Genomic DNA, 23884 nt, shown 5'->3' on the forward strand with positions numbered 1-23884 from the left:
CCCTTTGGAACCAAATGATCCTTTAACAGGGATTACCTAAGACCATCTATATATCAGATATTTACATTAGAATTCATAACAGTAACAAAATTTACAGTTATGGAGTAGCAATGAAAATAATTTTATGGTAGGGGATCCCCACAACATGATGAACTGTATTAAGGAGTCACAGCATTAGGAAAGTTGAGAACCAATGCTCTAAAGTGTATGCCTGTACTATGAATTGGACTGACAATTTTTTAAGTTTGCAAAAGCAATGCCAGGCATGGTGGTACACATCTCTGATCCTGGCACTCAGGCAGAGGAAGGCAGATCTCTGAGTTTGAAGCCATGAACTTCAGAGCGAGTTCCAAGGCAGCCAGAGCTACAGAGAAACCCTGTCTTGAAAAACAAAATATTAATAATAATAATAAATAAATGAACAAAATTAAGTTTGAAAAAGCAGGTCATTTCCTCAGCCCTCTAAAGTAATAGTAACAACAACTGGTTTATTTTCTTTTGTAAACTACTAACAATATCAAAGTATGTTGAGGAACAGATCTGCTTATAAACAAATTATTGGAATTTCATTGTCTGTGTACCATTTATATTAATCATTTAAATCAAGAAAGAATAGGATATGCCTAGTTTTAACCAAACCACCAGCTAATATTCCTCCTTGGCTAACCAGAGGCTATACATACTTTACCTTACTTGAATTATTATTTCATGATTATGAATCAACTCCAAAGGACACTAAATTCATAAGAAACAATTGTTTGAGCTATTTTTTTTTTTTTTTTTGGTTTTTTCGAGACAGGGTTTCTCTGCGTAGCTTTGCGCCTTTTCTGGAGCTCACTTGGTAGCCCAGGCTGGCCTCGAACTCACAGAGATCCGCCTGGCTCTGCCTCCCGAGTGCTGGGATTAAAGGCGTGCGCCACCACCGCCCGGCTTGTTTGAGCTATTTTTAGTAAACCAGTTGTGCTGGGTAACAATTACCTTAAGAATCTCCTGAAATCTCAGTCAATATACTTATATAATCAATGGTGGGAAAATTACAGGTTGAAATAGGTATAAACTGGGTTGGGGTTTGGTTCACTGGTAGAGTGCTTGCCTAGCATGTGCAAAAATTTGAGAAAATAATTTTAATCACTGAACGAATAGAGAAATTACAAATATATAGGCAGACTCTTGATGGGTAGGTGGCTCAGCAGTTAAGGAAACCTACTGCTCTTGCAGAAGACCAAGATTTAATTCCCAGTACCTACATGGTGGCTCACAATCCTCTGTAACTTCAGACCTAGGGCTTCCACAGGCACCTGGCACACATGTGGCACAGACATACAAGTAAGCAAAACAACCATACACATAAAAAAGATAATAAATAAAAAGGGAGGAACTGGGAGGAGAGGAGGGAGGAGAAACTACAGTTGGGATGTAATATATAAGAGAAGAATAAAAACAACACACACACACACACACACACACACCTGCATTGTTACAAGTGGAAAACTTGTAACAATCATAGTAAAGCGCAAGCAAAAATGTCTTGGGGGGAAAAAAGAAGATAAAATAATAAAGACTCATCAGGCCAACAAGATGTCTCAATGGGTAAAAGATGCTTGTCACCATGCCTGACAATCTGAGTTAGGATTCTAGGACTCTCGAGATGGAAGGAGAGAATAAACTCCTCTGCCCTCTACACAGACATGGCTCATATGCATCCACACAAATCATAAATACTAAGTCAATAAATAGTTTTCTAAGTCTGGAAGCACTCTCTAGCTCAGGAACTAAAAAAGTACTCTGGTTACCCAAACCAGCCCACTTTGCTATAGCCAGCCAGTCACTCACAGCAGTACTCTATCTACTTACTGAGTACAATGATTCAATGTTTATACACTACAAAGAGTGATGACACTAAGAATTTCATTTCAAATCAACTTTTAGTTCATTATGATCCAGAGCTTCAAATATAAACATAATCATTAAATTCTATGATGACTATACCTTATGCTAGGGAAAACACCCAAGTTTTATAATATATATTAAAAAAAAAAAAACAGACGAAAATGGACCATAAATTTGGAGAAGCAAATTCTTCATAAAAATATAGGAATTTAAACTAGTGTCCTTTGTCTAATTTTCATTCATTACAATTAAAAGTAGAGGATTATCCTGAATAATAAAAGAACTGCAGGAGGTATCAACATTCCCATGTGAAGGTGCATTACAGAGTTATAGTAACAAAAACAGCACAGAATTGACACACAACATGTTGAACAATGGAATCAAATTGAAGAGCCAGACATAAATCCACACACTTATTGACACCTTATTTTTTTTTTTTAATAAAAAAGCCAGAAGTACACACTGAAAAAGAAGAGCATGTTCTCCAAACAGTGCTGGTCAAAGCAATGGCTGAATGTAGAAGAATTCGTATAAAATCCATACTTATTACCCTGCAAAAATAAAGCTCAACTCCAAATGGTTATCAAAGACCTCAACATAAACCCGATACACTGAACCTGACAGAAGATAAAGCTGGGAATAGTCTTAAAATCACTGGCACAAAAACTGAGATCAACAATTAAAAAATGGGACCTCATGAAACTGAAAAGCTTCTGTAAAGAAAAGGACACTATCAATCAGACAAACAGCAGCCTACAGAATAGGGAAAGAGTTTTACTAACTATACACCCAATAAAAGGCTAATATCTAAAATATATAAAGAACTAAAAAAAAAAACCTAGGTATCAAGAAAACAAATAACTCAATTAGAAATGGGGTACAGATCTAAACAGAATTCTCAGAAGAGGAAATTCAAATGGCTCAAAAACACTTAAAAAATGTTCAACATCCTTAGTCATCAGGGAAATGCAAATCAAAGATTACTTTGAGATTTCATCTTACACCTGTCAGAATGGCTAAGATCAGTAACAAGTGACAGTTCATGCTGGCAATGATGTGGAGTAAGAGGAATGCTCATCCATTTTTAGCAGGACTGAAAACTTGTACCGCCATTATAGAAATCAGTGTGGCAGTTGTCAGGAAGATCAGAATCAATCTACCTCAAGATGCATGTACCCAAAGGATGATTTATCCTACCACAGAGACAACTGTTCAACCATGTTCACTACTGCTCTATTCATAATAGCCAGAAACTGGAAACAAACTAGATGCCCCTCAACAGAAAAATGGATAAAGAAAATGTGGTATGCTTATACAACAGAGTATTACTCAGCTGTTAAAACAATGAAATCTGCAGACAAATGGATGGAAAAAGGAAAAAAAAAATCATTCTGATGGAGGTAACCCAGACCCAGAAAAACAAATATGTATTTGCTTATATGTGGATATTAGCTGTTAAGTCAATGATAACCAAGCTACAATCCAAAGAACCACAGGATGTTGAGTACAGAGTAAGGAACTAAGGGAGACATACAGATAGCTCTCCTGAGGAAAGGGAAACAGAATAGATGGTTATGGATAGATTGGGGAGAGGTGACTGGAATGAGAAGAACAAGTAGGGAGGGGAAAGAAGATGGGGACAAGGAAGGGAATACGGGGAGAGACAGCTAAAAATAAGGGCCATCTGAGGAATAGTATGAAAACCTGATAACAGTAGAAGCTTTCTAAAATATATGCATACACGAAGGTGATCTAAATGAAATCACCAAATAATGAGGAAGTCTGAGCCCCAACTGGCTATCTCTTGTAACCAAATGAAGCTTCCAATGCATCTAATTGAGTTGTTGGCTAAAGGGGTCCCATGGGAATCCCCAACCAACCCAGGCTATTGTCAAGACTACAGGTTTCTCTCCACAAACTGATAGCAAGACCCCATTGCTGAAGACAACACCTACACAATTCATTGAACACAGGGAAGTCACACTTGTTCCTACATCGAGCCCACTCCTACGTTCTAGTGTCCTTGGCACAGGAAGGTACTCTGCATAGTACCAAAAGAGAAACTTTAAATCAACCCAGCCACAAACCCTTTGATCTACAAGTGCCCTGCCTATAAGATATGCTAGTGCAATGGTGGCACAAAGGTTCCAGGAATCACCAACCAACATGTGATTTGCCTTAAGGCCCGCTCCCCGAGACGGAACCCATACTCAGCACTGCTTGTGTGACCAAGAACCTTAGACTAGAAAGCCCACGGACCTAAGGTAAACCCATATACTACTGTCCAAAAATTGAAAGAAAAAAAAAAAGCAGTAACAATTCTTAACGAGATTTTGCTGTACTCACAGCTCAATAGCCTGTTTAGCCATCATCAGAGTAGCTTCTTCCTGCTCCAGATGGATACAGATGCAGAGACCCACAACCATACGATATGCACAATGAGAGACCTTGGGACACTCAGCTCTAAATGAGATGTCTCCATCAAATCCCTCCCCTCAGGGTTCAGGGAGCAACATGGTGGAAGATGAGATGGTTATATTTTATTTTGTTTTATTATTATTCTTTAGAATACTGTTTCTTTTCTAATGAGACAGAAAGGGAGTGGATCCAGATGGGAGGGGAAAACTGAAAAGAGGAAAGAGAAACTGTAATCAGGATATATTGCATAAAAAAAGGGGGAAAAACTATTTTCAATTAAAAAGAAAAAAGCAAGATTGTGATCCCTAGAAAATACTGGACTACCAAAGCAGATCAAATCAATTCATGAGTCATATGCAATTCTCAGGCAAGAACTAATCTCTTCTATATCCTGTATGAAGCAACCAACCTGAAAACTGCAGGTGTGTGCATGGCTACTCGCCAAATGCAGGACAAGCCAATTTCAAAATCAAGCTGAAAGTTAAATGTTCTGACTTTATCATTTAAACTCTGATCAAAAGTACAATCAAACTTAATTGGAAAAATATCAACTTCTGTATCACATTCCCAAGTGGAGCAAAATCAACTATAATACAACCAAAAGGCTTCAAATAAAGAAGCAATGACCTGTCCACCTCACTCCACCACCTTCCCCCAGCAAAGACAGCAGTAGGTGCTATGGAGTTCTCTACTTGCTTTCCCTGTCTCTTTCCCCCACCACCTCTGCTTCAAAGAATATTAATTGCAACTAGGAAAACTAAGAGAAGGAAACAACTCCTTTGTGTGCACAGGAAAAGAAAAACAAAATAAAATTAACAATGTCAAAGATGTTTGTTGCTACTGTGACCTAATAAAAATGCATTTAATTGTAATATCTGAAGTACTGATTCAATTTTTCTCACCAGTTAAAATTCTTTCCAAAATATTGAAAACATCCAATTTCATGTCACCTAAAAACTGACCAGAGCAAATAACTTAATAGATGTAATCTGATATCAGATACACTGAAATCATTCACGGAAAAGGGCAGAAGGCAAACAAATCAATGAACTCAAGTGAAAGGACTTGTACTAACTGTTAAGTCATCTACTTTTAAACATTTCCTTACATTGTATCTATGCTCTCATTCTAAGTTGATGTGTGTGTGTTGGATGGTTTCAGAGTCTGGAATGATGGCTTAGTGGTTAAGAATACTGTCTGCTCTTTCAGAAGATCGATTGCCAGCACTCTCTTAGAACCTAATTAACTCTCTGTAACTCCAGTTCCAGGGAATCGAATGCCATCTTCCAGCCTCCACAGGCATTGCATGAACACTGGTGCATACCTAACCTGCAAGCAAAACATCCACTATACTTATAAAAAATACAAATTTAAAAAAAAAAGGGGGGCTGTACAACTGTAAATCATACTCCTACAGAACGGAATCCTGAGAATTCAGCGATTGGGGTTAAAGGGTATCATTTCTAGAAATTTTTTAAATGAAAATAAGTCTCATTATTATAAGCTAAAAATAATATGCAAAAAAAACCCATTTCTAAAGAAGAGATAAGCCCTCCTCCTCCATACCTAAGTCATTATTAAAAGATAACTATCAACTTGATTACAAAGAAATTGCTTCATGAAATTTAAAGTGAGAAAAAGACATGACAATAAATTGTAAGGCTAGTATCCAAAGTCCATTGACTTATTCATTATTACCTTCTAGAGCTGAGAGGTCAAGGAAGTAACAGACACCACGTTTAAGATGCCAAGGAACTACAGGTACTACTTAGTTGATGGATTACAAAAAGAACTCTGGAATTAAGTCTCTTTGATTAAAGAAACTCCAGTAGTTTTTCTTTTCTCCAAATGTGTCTTTATTTAACACATTAATTTTAATAATTATGAGAAATGATGTTAAACCATCTTAGACCTATATCACATATGTCTATTCTGCATGCTAAAAACATATGAACTGAAGGAAATATGCTGATACTTTTAACAAGATTTTTTAAAAAAACTAAACTAAATATAAAAATTTCTTGTAGTCAGGTGAGGTTGTACACAACCAGTAATACCAGCCCTGGGGAGGCTAAAACATGAAGTTCATAGATTGTAGAACAGTCTGGGTTATAGAGCTAATCTTGTCTAAAAAAAAAATAAAATAAAATAAAATAAAAGCAAAACACTTGCTTGTAAATAATCGCTTTCTTATAAAACTAACAAATTCTAAAAGTCAAGTGCTCTTAGGTTAATATCTGTTGTTTGGAAACATCAATTATTAAATGTCAAATAAGGGGCAACTTCAGTGAGTCATCTCACGTCTCAGAGATACAAAATCTGTCTAGGCCACAGGTTGATTTTCATATCTATTAGAAAAGCAGTATAGATCACTTCTAAACAAGCACAATCACACAATTCAACAAGGGACCTAAAATTTTAGATCCTGTGCTTTTGTTATTAAAAAGAAAACAAATGACCAGAATCTGAAAGCTGTCTCTAAATGTTGGGAAGTGGGGCAACGCAACCCACCCGTGTTAGCACACTCTTCTTAACAAGTGTGTTGCAGTTGGGACACTGAGATTTATAAAAGCAGTACTATATAATATATAACTATTATTATACTTCAGATCCAAACTAAATTTCCATGGTGCTAATAAAGCAAGCCGGAGGAAAACACTATGAATTGGAGATACTCTTTATCTCATCTATATGCACATTTAAATGGCTTTTAGAAATGAAACAAATGATAATAAGGCTCAGAGGCAGCACTCACAAAAGCAAAATAAAATCCAAGAGGAAAGTTCCAACCCCTCTATTACTCGATTGGGACTTGCTGTGAATTTTAGCCATAAATGTAAGCTAGAAATAAAAGCTCAGAGTACCAAACAACAAAATAAAACAGTAACTACACTATGTAAAGAAGAAAGAGAAAAAGTAAAAGACATATGTAAATCTATAGAAGATTCAAATTAGGAAACAATATTTACAGAAAAGGAACTGCTATGTTAGGTTTGCAAACTTCAAAGAACTACTTCAATTCCCTAGTGTTACAACTTCAGCACAACTCACTGCTCAGTAACTTAAGTCCTTTCTTGTTCTTCCCATGGAAACAACAGCTCTACACTTCATTTTCTGAATAACGAAACAGCAATGAACTTTCCACTACTTACCGGGGAAAACTAACGTAGTTCCCTCATTTTTTGTTTAATGCAGTTATAATATTACATAAACATTTAATTAGAAAAGTATTTGCAACAAATATATGTGTATAGATTTAAAATACTGAAGCTAAAGTCCAATTATGAAAATGTAAACTCTTAATTTAAAAATTTTAGTAAGTTAGAAGATTAAAAACCTATTCTCTTTTCCTCTATTAAAAGACAAAGGATTTAATTTTTAACCTATCTTTGTATGTGCACATCTCTGTGTATATATTCCACACGCCTGCACCAGCAAAGGTCAGAAGAGGGCATTAGATTCCCTAGAGCTGGGGTTACAGGTAGTTGTGACTTGCCTGATGTTGGTGTTGGTAACTCCAATCCTTAGCCATTGATTGACACATATCTCCAGCACCACTGCCCGCCCCCAATATACTTTGATGCTTTCTCAGACAGTTTTACTATGTTGCCCAGGCTATCCCTGAAAAAGATCCTCCTGCTTCAGCCTCCTAAGTGGTAGGATTATAAGTATGTATCTCCTCAAATAGTTCATACTTGTGATGAGTTTCCTCCCATAATTTAAATCTGTCTACTGAGAAACACATTTCCTAAAAATGCATTTCCTTAAACTACTATTCAGTTACCAACAACTGAAAAGTTCCTCTTAAGAAAAGAGCGCGCGCGCGAGAGAGAGAGAGAGAGAGAGAGAGAGAGAGAGAGAGAGAGAGAGAGAGAAAATAAACAGAAGTAATAGTAGTGTCTAGCCAGTTCTTTTCTAACATTCAGAATGACAAAGACTGCTGTGTTCATTCCTGTAATCCTAACAACAGCAAGAACCTTCCTGATTCACAGGAAGGTCTCAGCACATATTAACTGATAAATTATGTTATAATCAAAATATATTGAATGCACTTGCTTCCTCATATATCTAATATGTTAAATAAAACAAAGTTTAAGAATATCTAATTATGAATGAAGTTTAATGAACAAGTAACTTCTGAAAGTAGTGTTGTTTCTTACCTGGTATGGCTGAAAGGCACTATCTTCTGTTAAAAAATCCAGTTGCTTATCTATAAGGAATTCTACTGCAGTGATCGAACTAGGTATACTATTTTCAACCAATGGTTTGAAGGTCTGTCAAAAAAGAAAAAAAAAAATCTAATGGTTATTTTCTGGTTTTATCCTCAAGGTGTGATACAAAGGGTACATATGAATACATGTTTAAATATCATTGTCACAATTGTATATAATCTAATGCTTTTATTCAAACCGTAGACTATTTTGTATTCATTAAAAAGGAATTAAATACAACCACAATAAGCAAGCTAAAAATAACACTGTATTAAGCCGATGTGTATTTTTGAACAGGGACTACCAGATACACATGTATATGTTCCTGCTTAACACTAAAAAATGAAACTGCTTCTGAAAAAGTCAAACACATTTGCCCTCTCTTCACTAAACCATCAAGAGAGAAGTTATCTAATTTGAATACTGAGCAGGAAGAATCTGATCTAACTCCATCCCTGTCTTGAATCCAGTTACTTGAATGAGAGCAGAGAGGGCAGCAGGAAGAGGTCAGTAAGAAAGACCACAGAGTCTACTCAGCAGCCAAGACTCCTGTCTCTGGCACTGTGAAAGTGAGTCTGAGATCACACTGCAGTAAGGGAGGTGGGAAGGTTAGAGGGAAGAAATAAGAATGCCATGTTTGTTTCTTTGGATGACTATTACCACATTCTTATTCTTAGTAGAGTCAGTTTCAATAAAAATGAAATGTATTCTTGTATCTATACTGTTTGTTCTAAAAAAATTTAAATGAAAACAAAATTCTATCGTCTTAAAAAAAAACTGGCTTTCCTATAAAAGAATCAAAACCATGAAAAATGCAATAACCAACTGGGCTTCTAAACACAGAGACAGAGAGACAGACAGACACACAGACACAGACACAGACACAGACCCAGACCCAGACCCAGACCCAGACCCAGACACACACACACACACACACACACACACACACACACACACACACACACACACACACACAGACACACACACACACACACACACACACACATACAGTTTCCTCATTACAAGTCAACCTGAGTTACCATTTGGACACAAAACAAAACTTTTTTTCAGAGACAATAAATGTCTCCAGGATTCCTAAAGCTGGTGTTTGTGTTTACCCTTTCATGTAGTTATTAAGTCTTAAAGAAATACAAAATACTCTGGGGGGAAAAAGTCAAGATTTTTAGTTTGAAGTGGTCCTTAAATAGTTAATTTCTACATTTAAGAAATTCCTAACAGGACTTAAATGCTGCAATCTATAACCTTTTTGATCAGTACATAATAAATAAATATTTTAAACATACCTCATTTCTACTCTATTTTACATTACAATGAATTATGTGAACAAATAACATTTTCTTTCATTGAAATTATACTGAAAAAATTCAGGAAAAGGGTAACATGCTAATTTATTAGCATGCACAAGAAGCCTTGTATCTCTAGAATAAAAAATACAAATAAACAAACCCCCTCTCTTGTATACTGCACTTATTTTCAACACTTCTGATTGATTCAATCTAATTACAATAACTTTCTAAAATGTTCCAGTCTAGCCTTTCAAGTACTAGATATTTATCAAAGTATTTTGTGTGCGAAACAACTTTTTCAAAATAGAAAATTCCCACGGATATCTATTCATGCCCACTACCAATTTTCTTTATTTCTTGGGCCTAGATTCCTACAATTACTATTTCACAAAATCCCATCATTACTTATAAGAGAATTTACTCACTTTTTAAAGGTTCATGTTATCTGACTATATGGAATATGTTAACAACATGAATAGCTACTAACTTATCTTATTTCTACAAAGAAAAATTTTCATGTTATACTTCTATTAGTTTAGCTTTGGTAAATGAATGAACACTGGCTCCTTCTCAAAAGGACTTTCAATCTTTGGACATTATCTGTTTCTTTTCCAAATACTTCAGGCCAAGCCATAAAGGTTAACAAAAACGATACACAAAAGATTATTATCTAAGTGGCTAAAGACACAATTCAATTTAGCAGGATTTGACACAAGTAAACTTAGTCCCAAGTACCTCTTTCTTACGCAAATAATACAGGTGTTTTGCATTTCCTGAGACCCAGTCATTTTATAATATCAAAAACATTCCAGAGAAGATCTTCTCAAGAGCTCTCCTTTTCAAGGTGGACCAGCGATTTAGAGGTAAAATTTAGCAAGTTAACATAATTTAAATAACTTTAAATTAACTTGGAAAGGGGTTTAATTTCTAGATAAAATAATTCCTCAAATTTTAAGGTATTTAACTGAAAGCCTTTGGTATAATTTGGGTGTCAAATAATGTATGACAAATAAATAAAAAGGCTGAATTACAAATGATACCATATACAATTACATTTAAATTACAAATACACCCTCAACAAGCAGAGACTAGTATTTGTTAAATAAACATTAAAATTATATTAAATTACCAACTGTGCCAGTGCAAGAAATTTACTTTATTAAAATAATATAAATACAAACATGAAAAATACAGTTAAAATATACGATGATTTTTTTAAAGTGGCAATCCACTATGTAACCATGTTAATTTTTGCATCTAACACATCAAAAATTAAACATGTCCATATTAAAATGAAAACAAATGGATTTTGTTGCTTTAATAATGAATCCATAGTAAAAGTTTCTCTGCTGTAGGTGCACTGGCATGTACAGAAACTAAAGCTCATGCATAACTAATTCAGGACTCTAAAGACATTCTATGAGGAACTTCCTCAGCCTAAGGGGAAGCAAGCCCAGTAGAATATGGCCTGAATCACAAAGAACTTGAATCTTTGAAAACCCAAATGAAAGACACTAACTTAAAATTGAACATGTAGTTGAAACAAAACACTTTTTCCATTTTATTAGTGGATTGAGAGTTCTCTTAATGTCATCTGTTAGTGTTAATCAAACTTTAAAAATAAACGCTGCTGCGAGCCTGTATTTCTAGCAAGGCCGACCGCGCTATAGGAAGAATGCTCGACAACTGTATCCTGTTTGGGGCTCCATGCTGCACCACATTCCATTGACATGAGGAAGAGGCCAACAGATGAGCCCTCCCCGAAAAGTCTTTTTAAATAAATCATCTACAGTTCTCAAGTACGGCTCAGCTGCTCAGACAAAACACATTAAAGCTCACCATCCAGTACTTAACAGGAAATTCATGGGGTTTATGTCTGCAGTCAGAGTTTCTAACAATCTCCGGTTAACATTTAACAATTCCTTTTTCAAGTTTAAAAAAAAAAATCAGGCTCATTAACTACAAAAATACAAGTCTAAATCTCAACAAAGGAAAATACTGAAACTAAAAATGATCTAGGTCACATTTTGTAAGTCAAGGTTTAACCTACAAAGTGAAAAAAATAAATAAAAAAAGACTGGAGCTACTTGAAAGAACAAAGTCCAAATTCCCACCCAAGCAGGTCTATTGAAAACATGATACTGTTAGAAAACAAGTTGGGGGTGGGGAAGGGAAGATATACCACCACCAAAAAAAGGAAAACACAAAAACTCTCACAAAACAATACTCCTACTTCCCTTAAAACAGTGTCGTCTAAACACGTCAGCCCAAATACTTAAAACAATTAAAGTCTAGTTTTTAAAATTAATTTTTTAGTGTTACTAAATTATCGGCAACACTGTAAACCTCTTTCTAAATAGTTTTAGAAATCTTAAAACTAAGAATGCTGAGCCTAGAACTATAAAAGGCAATGACCTCAATTTTTAAGACTAAGAAGTAAAACCAAATGTAATAAAGACAAAAGAAAAAGGAAGCAGAAAAATACAAACCGTACTTAGTTCTTGAGAATTTTAAAGTATCTTTAAATCTCAGCAATCCAAGCCCAAGGCTTTAAAGGTCAGTAAATATAGCTGACATTTCATTCTGTTCTTGAGCAGTATTTTTTTTTGAATCAAGCATAAATACTTCTTTAGTCTTCAAAAACAATCACAGGCAAAGGCTTTCAAACCAAGCATTTCTGAGCTCACTTGCAGCGCCGTCATTGTATAGGAAGAAAAGCCAAGACCACAAAACGAAGCAGAGGCTGTAACCTAACAAGCCTCCCAGCAGCAAATGACGATTTTCTGTCTGCCCGGCTCAGCCCTGGCAGTGATGAGGATTACAACTTGCTCTTTGTCATCAGCACAGTGGTGTTAACGACGAAGAAATCCTGCAACTGAAGCACTACTGCATCCTCCGATCTGGGTCAGGATAATTTCTCCCGAGGTCGCTTACATAACCAGTAAGATACTCCAAATAAAGAGAGCAGCCATCCATTAGCTAGAGGAAGCTTTCCCACTGTACTGTCTGCATGGAAACACACTGCAGTCACTTCCAACAGCACAGACACCCAAATGAGAACGAGGACTTGGCTTAGGGCACACTGAGAGAAGGGAAGAGGCGGTGCTCTGTAAACTGTAACTAATCCCCCGTCACAGGTGCTGATGGAGTCACTTCCAGCACGAGTCACATTACTGGTGATTACTCATTTGGCTGCGGCCATAGAGACTGGCTCATAATTTTAACAACAGACAAAGACAGACTAGTGGCGAGACGAAGAGCTCAAGTTTACTGTCTCCTTCGTAAAGCAAATACAAAGTTTTTGTTTTCCAGAATTACCAAGGTGAGAAAGCAAATAAAATAAAAAATATGTAATATCAAGTTGGCAAAAATAAAGAGTATTTATCATTAAGCTATTTTTAAAAACTGTGGCTTGGGCTTTTAAAAATTATTTTGCTATGTAACATACAGACTGAGCAGATTATACTCCGGAATGATGCGTGTGTGTGTGTGTGTGTGTGTGTGTGTGTGTGTGTGTGTGTGTGTGTACACGTACATATAAACCATATACATTCATGCAATAACAATCAATGAAGAAACAGGCCATGAATGTGAAATATAACAATAAGGTTTGGATGATGGATGAAATATGAGAGGGTTTGTAGAAAGGAAAGGGAAACGCTGTAATTATAATCTCAAAATAAAAGAAAAACTTATTTGATCTTATAGTAAGTATTTAAAAAAAAACCTCAAGAGAAACAGAATTTTAAAAACTGTGAAGCTGAGTGACCTGGTTCATGCATGGTTCATTCTCTTCCCTGAGAAGTAGAAATACAATGATGGGGTTCTAGGTCATCTTCAGCTACCTAGGGGTTTAAGGAAAGTCTGGCCCAAGCGCCTGTCTCTCCAAAAACAGACAAACAAAGGGGGAAGAAAAGACAAGCACTTGATGTGGTGGTGCAGGTCTGTAATATCAACACACATGGGGGTAAGGGGACTGCTGTGAGTTCAAGGCCAACAAAGGAAGGCAGAACACTGTCTCAAGAAAACAACAAAATCTTAAAAAATAAACCAATAGGTACAATAAACTTTAAAAAAAAAGACACAAAAAACCATCTCAGAAGCACCCCATTCAAAGGGAAAGCTGGCTCATAACTCTAGGGTTATGCTGTACAACATTAAGTGAAGTAAGTGTGTGGCTATGGAGCATCTAAAATGTGGTTCTCTGAAGTAAGATTTGTGCTGTCTGTAGAAAACAAAAGAAAATGCATGCTAAGATGTATCATAAATCCACACTGATTATAATCAAAATGATACTTTGGTTATATTGGTAGATATTATAATTCCCTGTATATTGCTGTTCAATTTTTAATAAATGTTAAAAGACTTAAAATTACATGTGTTACTCATTTATTTCTTCTAAACCAAAACAGTGTTTTCTCATTTTATAAACAGAGGCTTATGTGATTCTGAAACATTAACTTCAGCTACTCAATAACCTAAAGACCAGAGATGTAAAACATGATTTGTGCCTACATGCTAAACACTAGGTCATATCTACTCATCTGTCAGTATAATCAAATTTTAAATCTTTATAACATAAAATACTAGCTTCTGACACAGAGAGACCTCAGTGTTAATATTTACCTGAAATGTTTTCAGTTCCATTTAAGAATCACATGAAGAAACATACTTACTATAAACACATGCAATAAAAATGTGAAAATAAAGCTTTACTGGGTGTGGTGGTTCCTAACTGTAAGCTGGTACAGAAAGACTGGCATAAACTTAGGGCCAGCCTGGGCTAGACTGAAGCCTTATCCCTAAAACCAAGAATGGGCATGGAGTGAAGATGAAGGGAGAGACAATGATTAGTCTAAGTATGGGAGTAAATATGGCTTCATTTTATAGAGCATGGGTGGTGCTAAAATAAAATGCTTTAATTCACAGGCAACGGATGGTACTAAAATGTTACTTTAGCATAAAATATTTAAAATAATGCTGTCAAGTGAAGATTAAAAATTACAATATGTAATCCTAATAACTCATTCCCATGACATAGAAAAACACACATAGGAAGGGGAAAACAGGTCATATATGTTACACAGGACAACAAATGGGATACATATGGCAATCTCTTTCTGAGTCCCAAACAACACAGAGCCACCAAATGTTTCATAAAGGTAAGGATTTAAGTATCAAATTTTGTTTTGTTTTTCAAGTCAGGGTTTTTTTGTGTAGCTTTGGAGCCTGTCCTGGAACTTTTTCTGTAGACCTGGCTGGCCTTGAACCCACTGGGATCCACCTGTCTCTGCCTCCAGAATGCTGGGATTAAAGGCATGCACCACGACTGCCCGGCTAAGTATCAAATTTTAAGTACCTTTCTTATTCTATAACTTACAATACATAGTACTCGAAGTTTAGTATTTCACAGGATTAATCTTGTAATACAGTACTATATACTCAGGTTTGATTATATATGCAACAGACTTTTCAAATGCTGCCCAAGCACTATCAGACTCCAACAGAAGCAACAGCACAAAGAACCACAGGATCAACCCAACTGCCACAGTCAACCATCCATGTTTCTTAAGATAAAATCAAAATAACTAGTATCATTACTGAGGAACCAAATAGTCTTTTTAAACATATTTCAAACCATATCAATATTGAAATAAAGTAAGAAGATGTCTTTAGAGAACTTAGCTAGACAACTCTTGATAGAAAACAAAGATTCACAGAGATACACACAAGCAACTGGTGACATGCAACAGGATACTTTTCAATATTGAACTAACATTTGACACGTTTGTAAATACATTAATATGTTTGTTCTTGTAATCTAACAAATTTCTAACACACATAAAAACAGTGACGTAGCCGGGCAGTGGTGGCGCGCACCTTTAATCCCAGCACTCAAGAGGTCAAGGCAAGTAAGTATCTGAGTTTGAGGCCAGCCTAGTCTACAAGGGGAGTTCCAGGACTGCCAGGGCTACACAGAGAAACCCTGTCTCGAAAAACCAAAGGAAAAAAAAAAACAGTAAAGTGATGATATAGAAAGCTGCTAGGGCCGGGCGTCGGTGGCGCACGCCTTTAATCCCAGCACTCGGGAGGCAGAACCAGGCGGATCTCTGTGAGTTCGAGGCCAGCCTGGGCTATCAAGTGAGCTCCAGGAAAGGCGCAAAGCTACACAGAGAAACCCTGTCTCGAAAAACCAAAAAAAAAAAAAAAAAAAAAAAAAAAGAAAGCTGCTAGGTCTTACCAAGTCTCCTTGGTTCTCTTATTATTAAAGCTTATCAGGAATGGGAAACGCAGATCAGACAGAGAAAGTGAGGAACTCATCAACCCCCGCCCTGCCCTCTGGTGAAGGATAAGAAGCCTTTTCTAGCTGCTGAACCCAGCTAGAGGAAGAGGAAACTACTCCAGTTACTGCCCAGAAATACACATCTCTGACTTCCTTCCCCTTTAGCTGGTTTCCAGGTTACAAGCTGAATAATCAACAGAGGTGAGAAAGTAAACAGAGGCTAAAAGGAAGGCATTGCTGTCTGGCTTTCCAGAGAAAATTTGTTCTTTCCAATAATGTGAGAAGGCTGTAAATGCAATGAACGGTTAAATGGGCATTTTAGTCACATTTCAGCTTGTTCTATAAAAGTAAATCCTACACCTTTATACACAGGGAAGAGTGAAATCCTTGGGATTTCTCCAACAATAAAGACCAGAAAAACCCCAAGAACAACAAAACCTTCTGTCAGCATGAGAACCAAGGGGAGAATACTAGGGAATAAACCTCTTCTGTGTTCAATGGCCTAGTATTACCACTATTTTAAAAGATAATACTAGCAGGAGGCAGAGGCAAGTAGATCTCTGTGAGCTCAGGCTAACCTGGTCTACAGAGTGAGTTCCAGAACAGCGAGCTACATAGTGAGACTCTGTCTCTAAAACAAACAAAACCAAAAATACCAAACAAAGACATACTAATAGAAAAAAAAAAAAAAGATGAACAATCATAGTTACAAGGACCTCGACTAGATACAGCCTTATATGTCCTAACTAGATTCTGGCAAATATTTTTCAGTAGGGCAAACTTTTTTCTATATTATCTATGAAAATATGTAAGTGCAAAATTCCTGTATCCTAATACCTAAAGGACTAATATTTCCTTATTCAACATATACAGATCCTGCACACAATGCAAAGGCTGTAGAATATAGCTTTATGCCTTTAGACTGAGCTCTACATTTATTTCTAGAAAATACAAACTCATCTTCTGACTTCCTCTCTCTAGCGGGGAACTCACCTTAACTATTTAAAAAGCACTTATCAAGAAAGCAAGAGATACTGAGTTCAGATCTCTACAACCCATGTAAAGGGCAGGTGTGCAGGTTGGTTCCCCTGTAATTCTAACTCTGATGTTAGAGAGGGCATCCTCAGAGAAGTCTAACTAGCCATATTGGCAAGCACTGGGTTTGACTGAAACGCTGATTTGAAGAATAAGGCAGAAAAACCATTAAGGAAGACTCCCTACTCTATACACACATACCTGTGAACACACACACAGATTTTAAAAACAGACGAGAAGCTCACCTCACCCTCTCCCTTAAGTAGCAGAACACTCAGTCAAGCAATCTATGTGGGGTCTTGTGTGGCTTGGCTGTGATGATAAAAAGATAAAGACAAGCTCTTTTCCTAGCACAATTTATGGTATGTTTGGAAGACACAGCATTAGTGATTATAACATACTATTGTAAGTGTTAAAAATTAACCTGGAGAACTACTACCCCTCTTTCATTCTCACTATATCCTTGATAACAGCATTTTGCAGCTATCTTGTCAAAGGTTTACACTAACAATGTCTTGAAATTCTGTATTACAACTAAATTTGTAATTAAAGCAAATCTTTTCCTTCTAGATTTTTGTTTCTCTTTAAGATGCTGGACAATCAAACCTAGTACCTCATACTTTCTCACTGACCTCTAGTCCCTTCTAGGCTCTCTTCTACTAGTGAGACACACTGACATTAGAATTGTGTAAGAGTTTCTCACCTCAAACTTCTCTTTCAGAATTACTCTGATTAGTCCTTCTGCCTCCTAATAGTGAGTCTTTACTAATTTTCTTTCAACATAACTCTGCAGGCTGTGGCGGTAAGAATCACGGTACTCTGGAAGCAGTGTAATTTTTATACTGTAAGACAGTATGCAATAACTATATTGTTTCCATGATTGTTGGCATGGAGTGGCAGAGAGCAAAGTATTCTGCCATTTGATGTATTAAACGTTAACCTTTGAACTTTAAATGGAGGAATATGATACTAAGATACTAGAAGCCTGACTTTAACAAATTTTTTATCAACATATCCTGCAAAGGGCAAGTCAATGCACTATGGGCTCAATGACAGGTATTGACTACCAGCAGTGTTAATCTGGGATGTGCATCCTTCATCGCATCCTTCATCGATTTTATAACCATCTTCAAGCTAACAAATAAGGGATGAGCATGGGAGCAGATGCCTGTGAACATCCCAGCACCTGGGAGGCTGGGACAGGCCAGCATATGAACACTGAGCTCACACATATTGGATTCTAGGCCAAACTGGACAATAGTGTCAACCTGTCTCAAAAAACTAAATCAGAACAAGGATTAACCCCTAAATTTAATAAAGGAAAGCTTGAGAACAAGATGGTGTACACCTTTAATCCCAGCACATGGGAGGCAAAGGCAAGTGGATATTTAAGAGTTATCGGCCAGTCTGGTCTTCATATCAAGTTCCAGGCCAGCCAACACTACACAGTGAGAACCTATCTCAAAAAGAAAAAGAAAAGAAAAACTTATGTCCTACGTTTGTATTTCACAAATCTAGCTACCTAAGTATAGGGTAAGAGAATCTTAGATTTCCAGAAACCAATATGGAAGAAATTTAGAGAGTCTGAAAACAGGAAGCCAATACATGTATCTGAAGCAGACATAAGGAAACAAATCTAATTTTACAACCATTAATAATCATACAAAGGTGGGGTGTGGTGGTTCACTCCTTTAATTCCAGTACTGGGAGGCAGAGGGAGGTGGATCTCTTTGCGTTTGAGGCCAGCCTGGTCTACAGAATGAGTTCTAGACTAGCCAAGGCTACACTGAGAGACTCCATCTCAAAAGTCAAAGAAAAAAAAAAAGATTTAGATAAAAACTTATCAGTTTTGTCACTGAATAAAAACCCCACTTTTGGTGCAGATGAAAAGTTGTTTATAAATTAAGATTCTACTATTTTCTTCTCAAATTACTTAGTGCTTTAAGCGTACAGATAACACTATCAAATCAAACTTTTCAAAATCACCAATACTACAAATGAGCAGAAAAGACTGCTTCATGTTCATATATTATATTGGTAGCAGAACACAAAGTAGCATAATCCTATTTGAAAATGTATTAATAAATAAAAGCGAAGTAAAGGCTGTCTCAAGTAACAGACACCAAACCACATGGAAAGTATGCAAGATGGATTTCTGTGATCCACAGATCTTTTATCTCTTAGCAATAAAAAATCAATTATAATTTATGGGGATAAGAAATCTACACAAGTCGACACAACCATACATGTAAAGCATATGTTAAAATGCTAATAATTAGGGGGCTGAAGAGATGGCTCAGTGGTTAGGCACACTGGCTGCTCTTCCAGAGGATGAGCAATTCCCAGCAGCCCCATGGCAGCTCACAACTGTCTCTAGCTCCTGTTCTAGGGGATCCAACACCCTCACACAGATATACATGCGTGCAAAACAACAATGTACATCAAGTACAAATAAGTAATTTTTTAAAATGGTAATAATTACAAAATCAGAATAAAGTGAAGTTAATTCTGAAATAAATGGCCTTAATTCTTATCAAGTATACATCCTCAGAAGAGGATATTTGTCATTATGTTTACATATGACTAATTTCATTGCCCCTTTTCAGTCTAAAACTATCACTAAAATGTATTTTCCAAGTTTCCACAATCACTTCATTATGCATCCCACAAGCTTGGATTAAGACATGTATTTTCACAAATAGATATTTCAAGGATTATAATAAAGACTTATTCCATAGCCCTAGTTTTCTTCCACGTTCATATGGTCTGTTAAACAGACTGGGCCAAAACTTTAGGATTCCTGTGGATTTAGATTACATTATACCTTTTTAACCATTGCCTTTTCGTCAAGAATTTGAAGGCTTCCAAGTATTAACACCCTGACCACCTGCTTTCTCAGATTTATCTCAGAGATTCTAAATCTCTTTCATTAAGCCACATTTTAACTTTGTACAGTAGTTTATTATCATGGAAACATGAACATTACTTTAAATTTACAAATTTTAGTGTAGAAATCAAAAAACTAAAACCATCATCTGAGTGTCCACTGAGCATTTTTTTACGCACGCACGCACGCACGCACGCACAGATGTGCATTGAGGGGTTACTTGCTATATTGCTTCTATTGGGTCTCAAAAGCATAAGCATTGCTTCCATCTCAGTCTTTCTTTCCGTTTTCTGAGGTTGGGGTCCAACCCATGGCTTCAAGCATACAAACAGTATGTAGAAGTAGTTCTTCATGAAGCTGAACTGTGTTAGTAGGTCAACTTTAAAAATTGCCTGTGGGCTCTTGCTCTGCTACTTCCTTTGCGAAAAATAAGTTTTCTTTACCTTCATGAAGTGACAATTAGAATGAGTTGCTTGTGTTTCTATTTACTACTGTTATTGATAAGCATCCTGGAAGGTTACTTACTCTGCTGCCAGAACTTGATGCTGAAAAGTACACAGTTAGCCAAGTTCTAGTACAGTTGTTTTTCAAAACAGTCCTCCTGTCTACTAGCATCGACCATACCAAAGGACTATTAATAGTTTAAAAATGCAAATTCCTGGGTATGTGATAGACTTACAGACACAGAAGCTGAGAGCAAGGCATGAATGCCTATGCTTTAACAAGTTCTTGGGCAATTCTAATGTTAGCATATTTGAGAATACCAACCCTTTTAGAATTTAATAAGTGCTATCTATGGCTTTCCCAGAAATATACAAGTTATTATTTGGAGCCACAATTTTAGGCAATTCCAAGACTATATAGAAAACCTTCAAATAACATATATTTCTAAGCCTTTCCCTCACCTTACTGTGAGTATGTGGAACCCAGGGATCCTTATTTTTTTAAAAGTTCCGTGGCTGTATCCGAGGCTCTGTCAGGTTTGGAAAGCACTGCTTCAGTAGGCTCAACAGGGTGCAAAATTCTTACTCTACCACTAACAGCTCTGACTAACCCCACTCTTCAATACACAGGCTATCACCTCACTCATTTTTTTAACTAAAGTTCTGTAACTTTTAGGAGTTAAAAACACTTGGCCTAGAGTACATCTCAGGACAGATCAGCAGAGTCCAGGATTTAAAACATTCTCTTGGCAGATGCTACTTTGCTCAGTTAATTACTTTCTTAGTAACCACAAAAATCTTTAAATACCTTACCAATAGCATACATCAGAAAGCAAGCCATTTTCAGTGTGAAGCTGTGACTCATGAAGAGGTTCTTTAACAAGTGTGACAATCCTAAGACAAAAGGAGAAACTCTGATACCAGGTAGAAAGATGTCCTCTTAAGGAGCAATCTCTCTCCTTCCTAAAACACCAAGCAGCAGAAACAGTAGGCTGGAGACATGGCAATGCTTCTTCCCCAAATGACACAGCAAGAGAAAACCTAAAACCAATCTGTGAACACTATGAACACACACAAAGGTACTTTTCCCTTGAAGCTCTGAACAGATGAGGACTTAATCATCTCTGATCCCTATTTTCTATGCATCCGAACTGAAACAAGGAAGTTTTTCAAGAAAAGACTTGAAGAGCCAGAAGTATAGTTAATCATTCAAGAAAAGATTTCAAGGCTGATTTAAACTGCCTGTGAAGCTACAAAAAAAATTTCTCAGGTCACATGAACTATGAACCCGGAATAAGCTGGCTCTAGACTGTGGACAAAGGAGAAGCCCTAAAACGACAATGTTTAATCTTGTATTATCAACTGCAGCACATTTTTCCAGTTTATTTTTTCATCTTTATTCAAACATAACTGATATTAATTTTATAAAATTTAAAGTGTATAATGTGATGATTTCACATACTGTAAAGTGACTGCCATAACCAGGCTGGTTAAACATCTACTACTTTATCTAGTTACTCTTTGTGCATGATGAGAAAAATATAAATCTACTTCTCTTAGGAAATTTCAAATGTACATGATAGATGATAGTATTGTTAACTATGGCCATCAAGCTATACACTAGAGTCTCACAACTTACTCAAATTAACTGAAAGCCTAAACTTTTTGACTGAGATCTGTCTACTCCCTGGGAATCATCATTCTACACTGTTTCTTTTGCTATTGTTGAATTGATGTATGGAGTGGGGGAGTATATGACACATGTGTGCAGGTACCCAAAGAGGCCATAAGAGGGTATCAGATCCCCCTGAGTTGGAATTACTAGAGATTGTGAGCTGTCCAATATGGGTGCTGAGAATTGAACACAGGTCCTTTAGCAAGGACAGGAGGAGCTCATAACTACAGAACCATCTCTCCAAGCCCTTTTGCTCTGTTTATATGAGTTCAACATTTTAAAATCCCACATAAGTCAAATAATACAGTATTTATCTTTCTCTGTAAGGTTTATTTCACTTATCATAACTTTTGCTGTGCTAAGGATTAAACCATGGGGTTCCAGTCCACTAAGTATTCAACTCTACCACTAAGCAAAATCTCTAGTTTTTGGTGGTGGGTGTGTGGGGGTGGGTGGTGGTTTATGACAAATCCTTATGCATCCCAAATTGCCCTTTGAATTGCTATATAACTACAGGTTTGTTGATGCTGTTTTCATTATTTAGGAAGTACTTTATTAGTTTCTGTATCAACCCCACAGAGATAAGACCGTACATATTTAACAGTATGTTACTCTTGTACAAATGAAAAAAAATATATCAGGCTAATGTTTTTAGATCAATGGCTTCATTTTGTGTACACTGCCACCTCAACATGATAAATTAAGATACATTTTCCCATATATATAACATCTATTTATATCTTTTTTTTTTTTTTTTTTTTGGTTTTTCGAGACAGGGTTTCTCTGTGTAGCTTTGCGCCTTTCCTGGAACTCACTTGGTAGCCCAGGCTGGCCTCGAACTCACAGAGATCCGCCTGGCTCTGCCTCCCGAGTGCTGGGATTAAAGGCGTGCGCCACCACCGCCCGGCCTATTTATATCTTAGTTGAAACATTTCTATTCTTTTTAACCATTCAAAGCAGGGTTTTATAGATGGATCTTCATTGTGTAGATCATTGTGTATATCCTAATATTCTGGGCTCAATTAATGAAGTTTTATTTTCATTTAAAATGTTCTCAATATGTCGTCATGTTATTTGACGTGATTGAAACATATTATCTTTAACATTCATATCAGCCTGAGATTATAGTTAGTGGTAAAGCTGTTGCCTAGCATATGTGAGTCTTAAAGTTCAATGCCTATTATGGAGTGGAGGTGTGGCAGTTTATACCAAAGAAGGTTTGTCTTTTACAGACTTTCTGGTTAGCTTCATCTTTGAGTCAAATTTAGTCTTTGAGTAAATGCTTAACAAGCTATGGATGTTTCAGTTAATATTTGTTGAGTGAATATATATGTATATGTATATATATAACACATCTATTTATCTGTGTGTATATGCATATTTATATGAAAATACCAATGACAGCAGTGTATTATGAATCAACAGCAACAGTTTTCCAGGTTCTTCAGTCATCTGAACAAAATTTTAGATGGCTATCACTTTTAAGACTAAAGTATCTTGATTTTGATGCCTGCAAAATATACTTGACATTATAATTTGATAGTTAATTAAATGTATTTTATAATTTACTAATTATTAAATTTTTAATAATACTCTTAGCATCAAAGCCAGTCTTTAAATACTAGATCAATAGTAGTTAGTAAACATTTTACTCCTGTTATATGCCTAAAAATAAAATTTTTTGCTATTTGGTTTTGCATAGCATCTACCTAAATCACAACTTATGTGTGGTGCT

At 36.3% G+C, this 23884-nt stretch overlaps 1 protein-coding gene across 10 annotated transcripts in view; it reads right to left on the reverse strand.

The window, feature by feature from the left end:
• The window catches only part of Jmjd1c (jumonji domain containing 1C), a 187822-nt gene that overhangs the window by 64763 nt on the left and 99175 nt on the right, over positions 1-23884 (reverse strand). For 5 of the 10 annotated variants that reach the window (XM_076557066.1, XM_042265580.2, XM_076557062.1 and 2 more), the window contains exon 3: positions 8469-8582. The exons of 2 other annotated variants lie outside the window; for them this stretch is intronic. Coding sequence is in view for 2 of the 8 variants with exons in the window: in XM_076557062.1 (XP_076413177.1) it covers positions 8469-8582 (114 nt within the window). In the remaining 6 variants the exon portion in view is untranslated. Of the gene's footprint in view, positions 1-8468; positions 8583-12315; positions 12597-23884 lie in introns of those variants that run through there. 3 more of the 10 variants (XM_042265581.2, XM_076557067.1, XM_076557068.1) reach the window with 3 other exon arrangements.

Source organism: Peromyscus maniculatus, chromosome 21 (genome assembly GCF_049852395.1).
Source record: "Peromyscus maniculatus bairdii isolate BWxNUB_F1_BW_parent chromosome 21, HU_Pman_BW_mat_3.1, whole genome shotgun sequence".
Taxonomy (NCBI): Eukaryota; Metazoa; Chordata; class Mammalia; order Rodentia; family Cricetidae; genus Peromyscus; species Peromyscus maniculatus.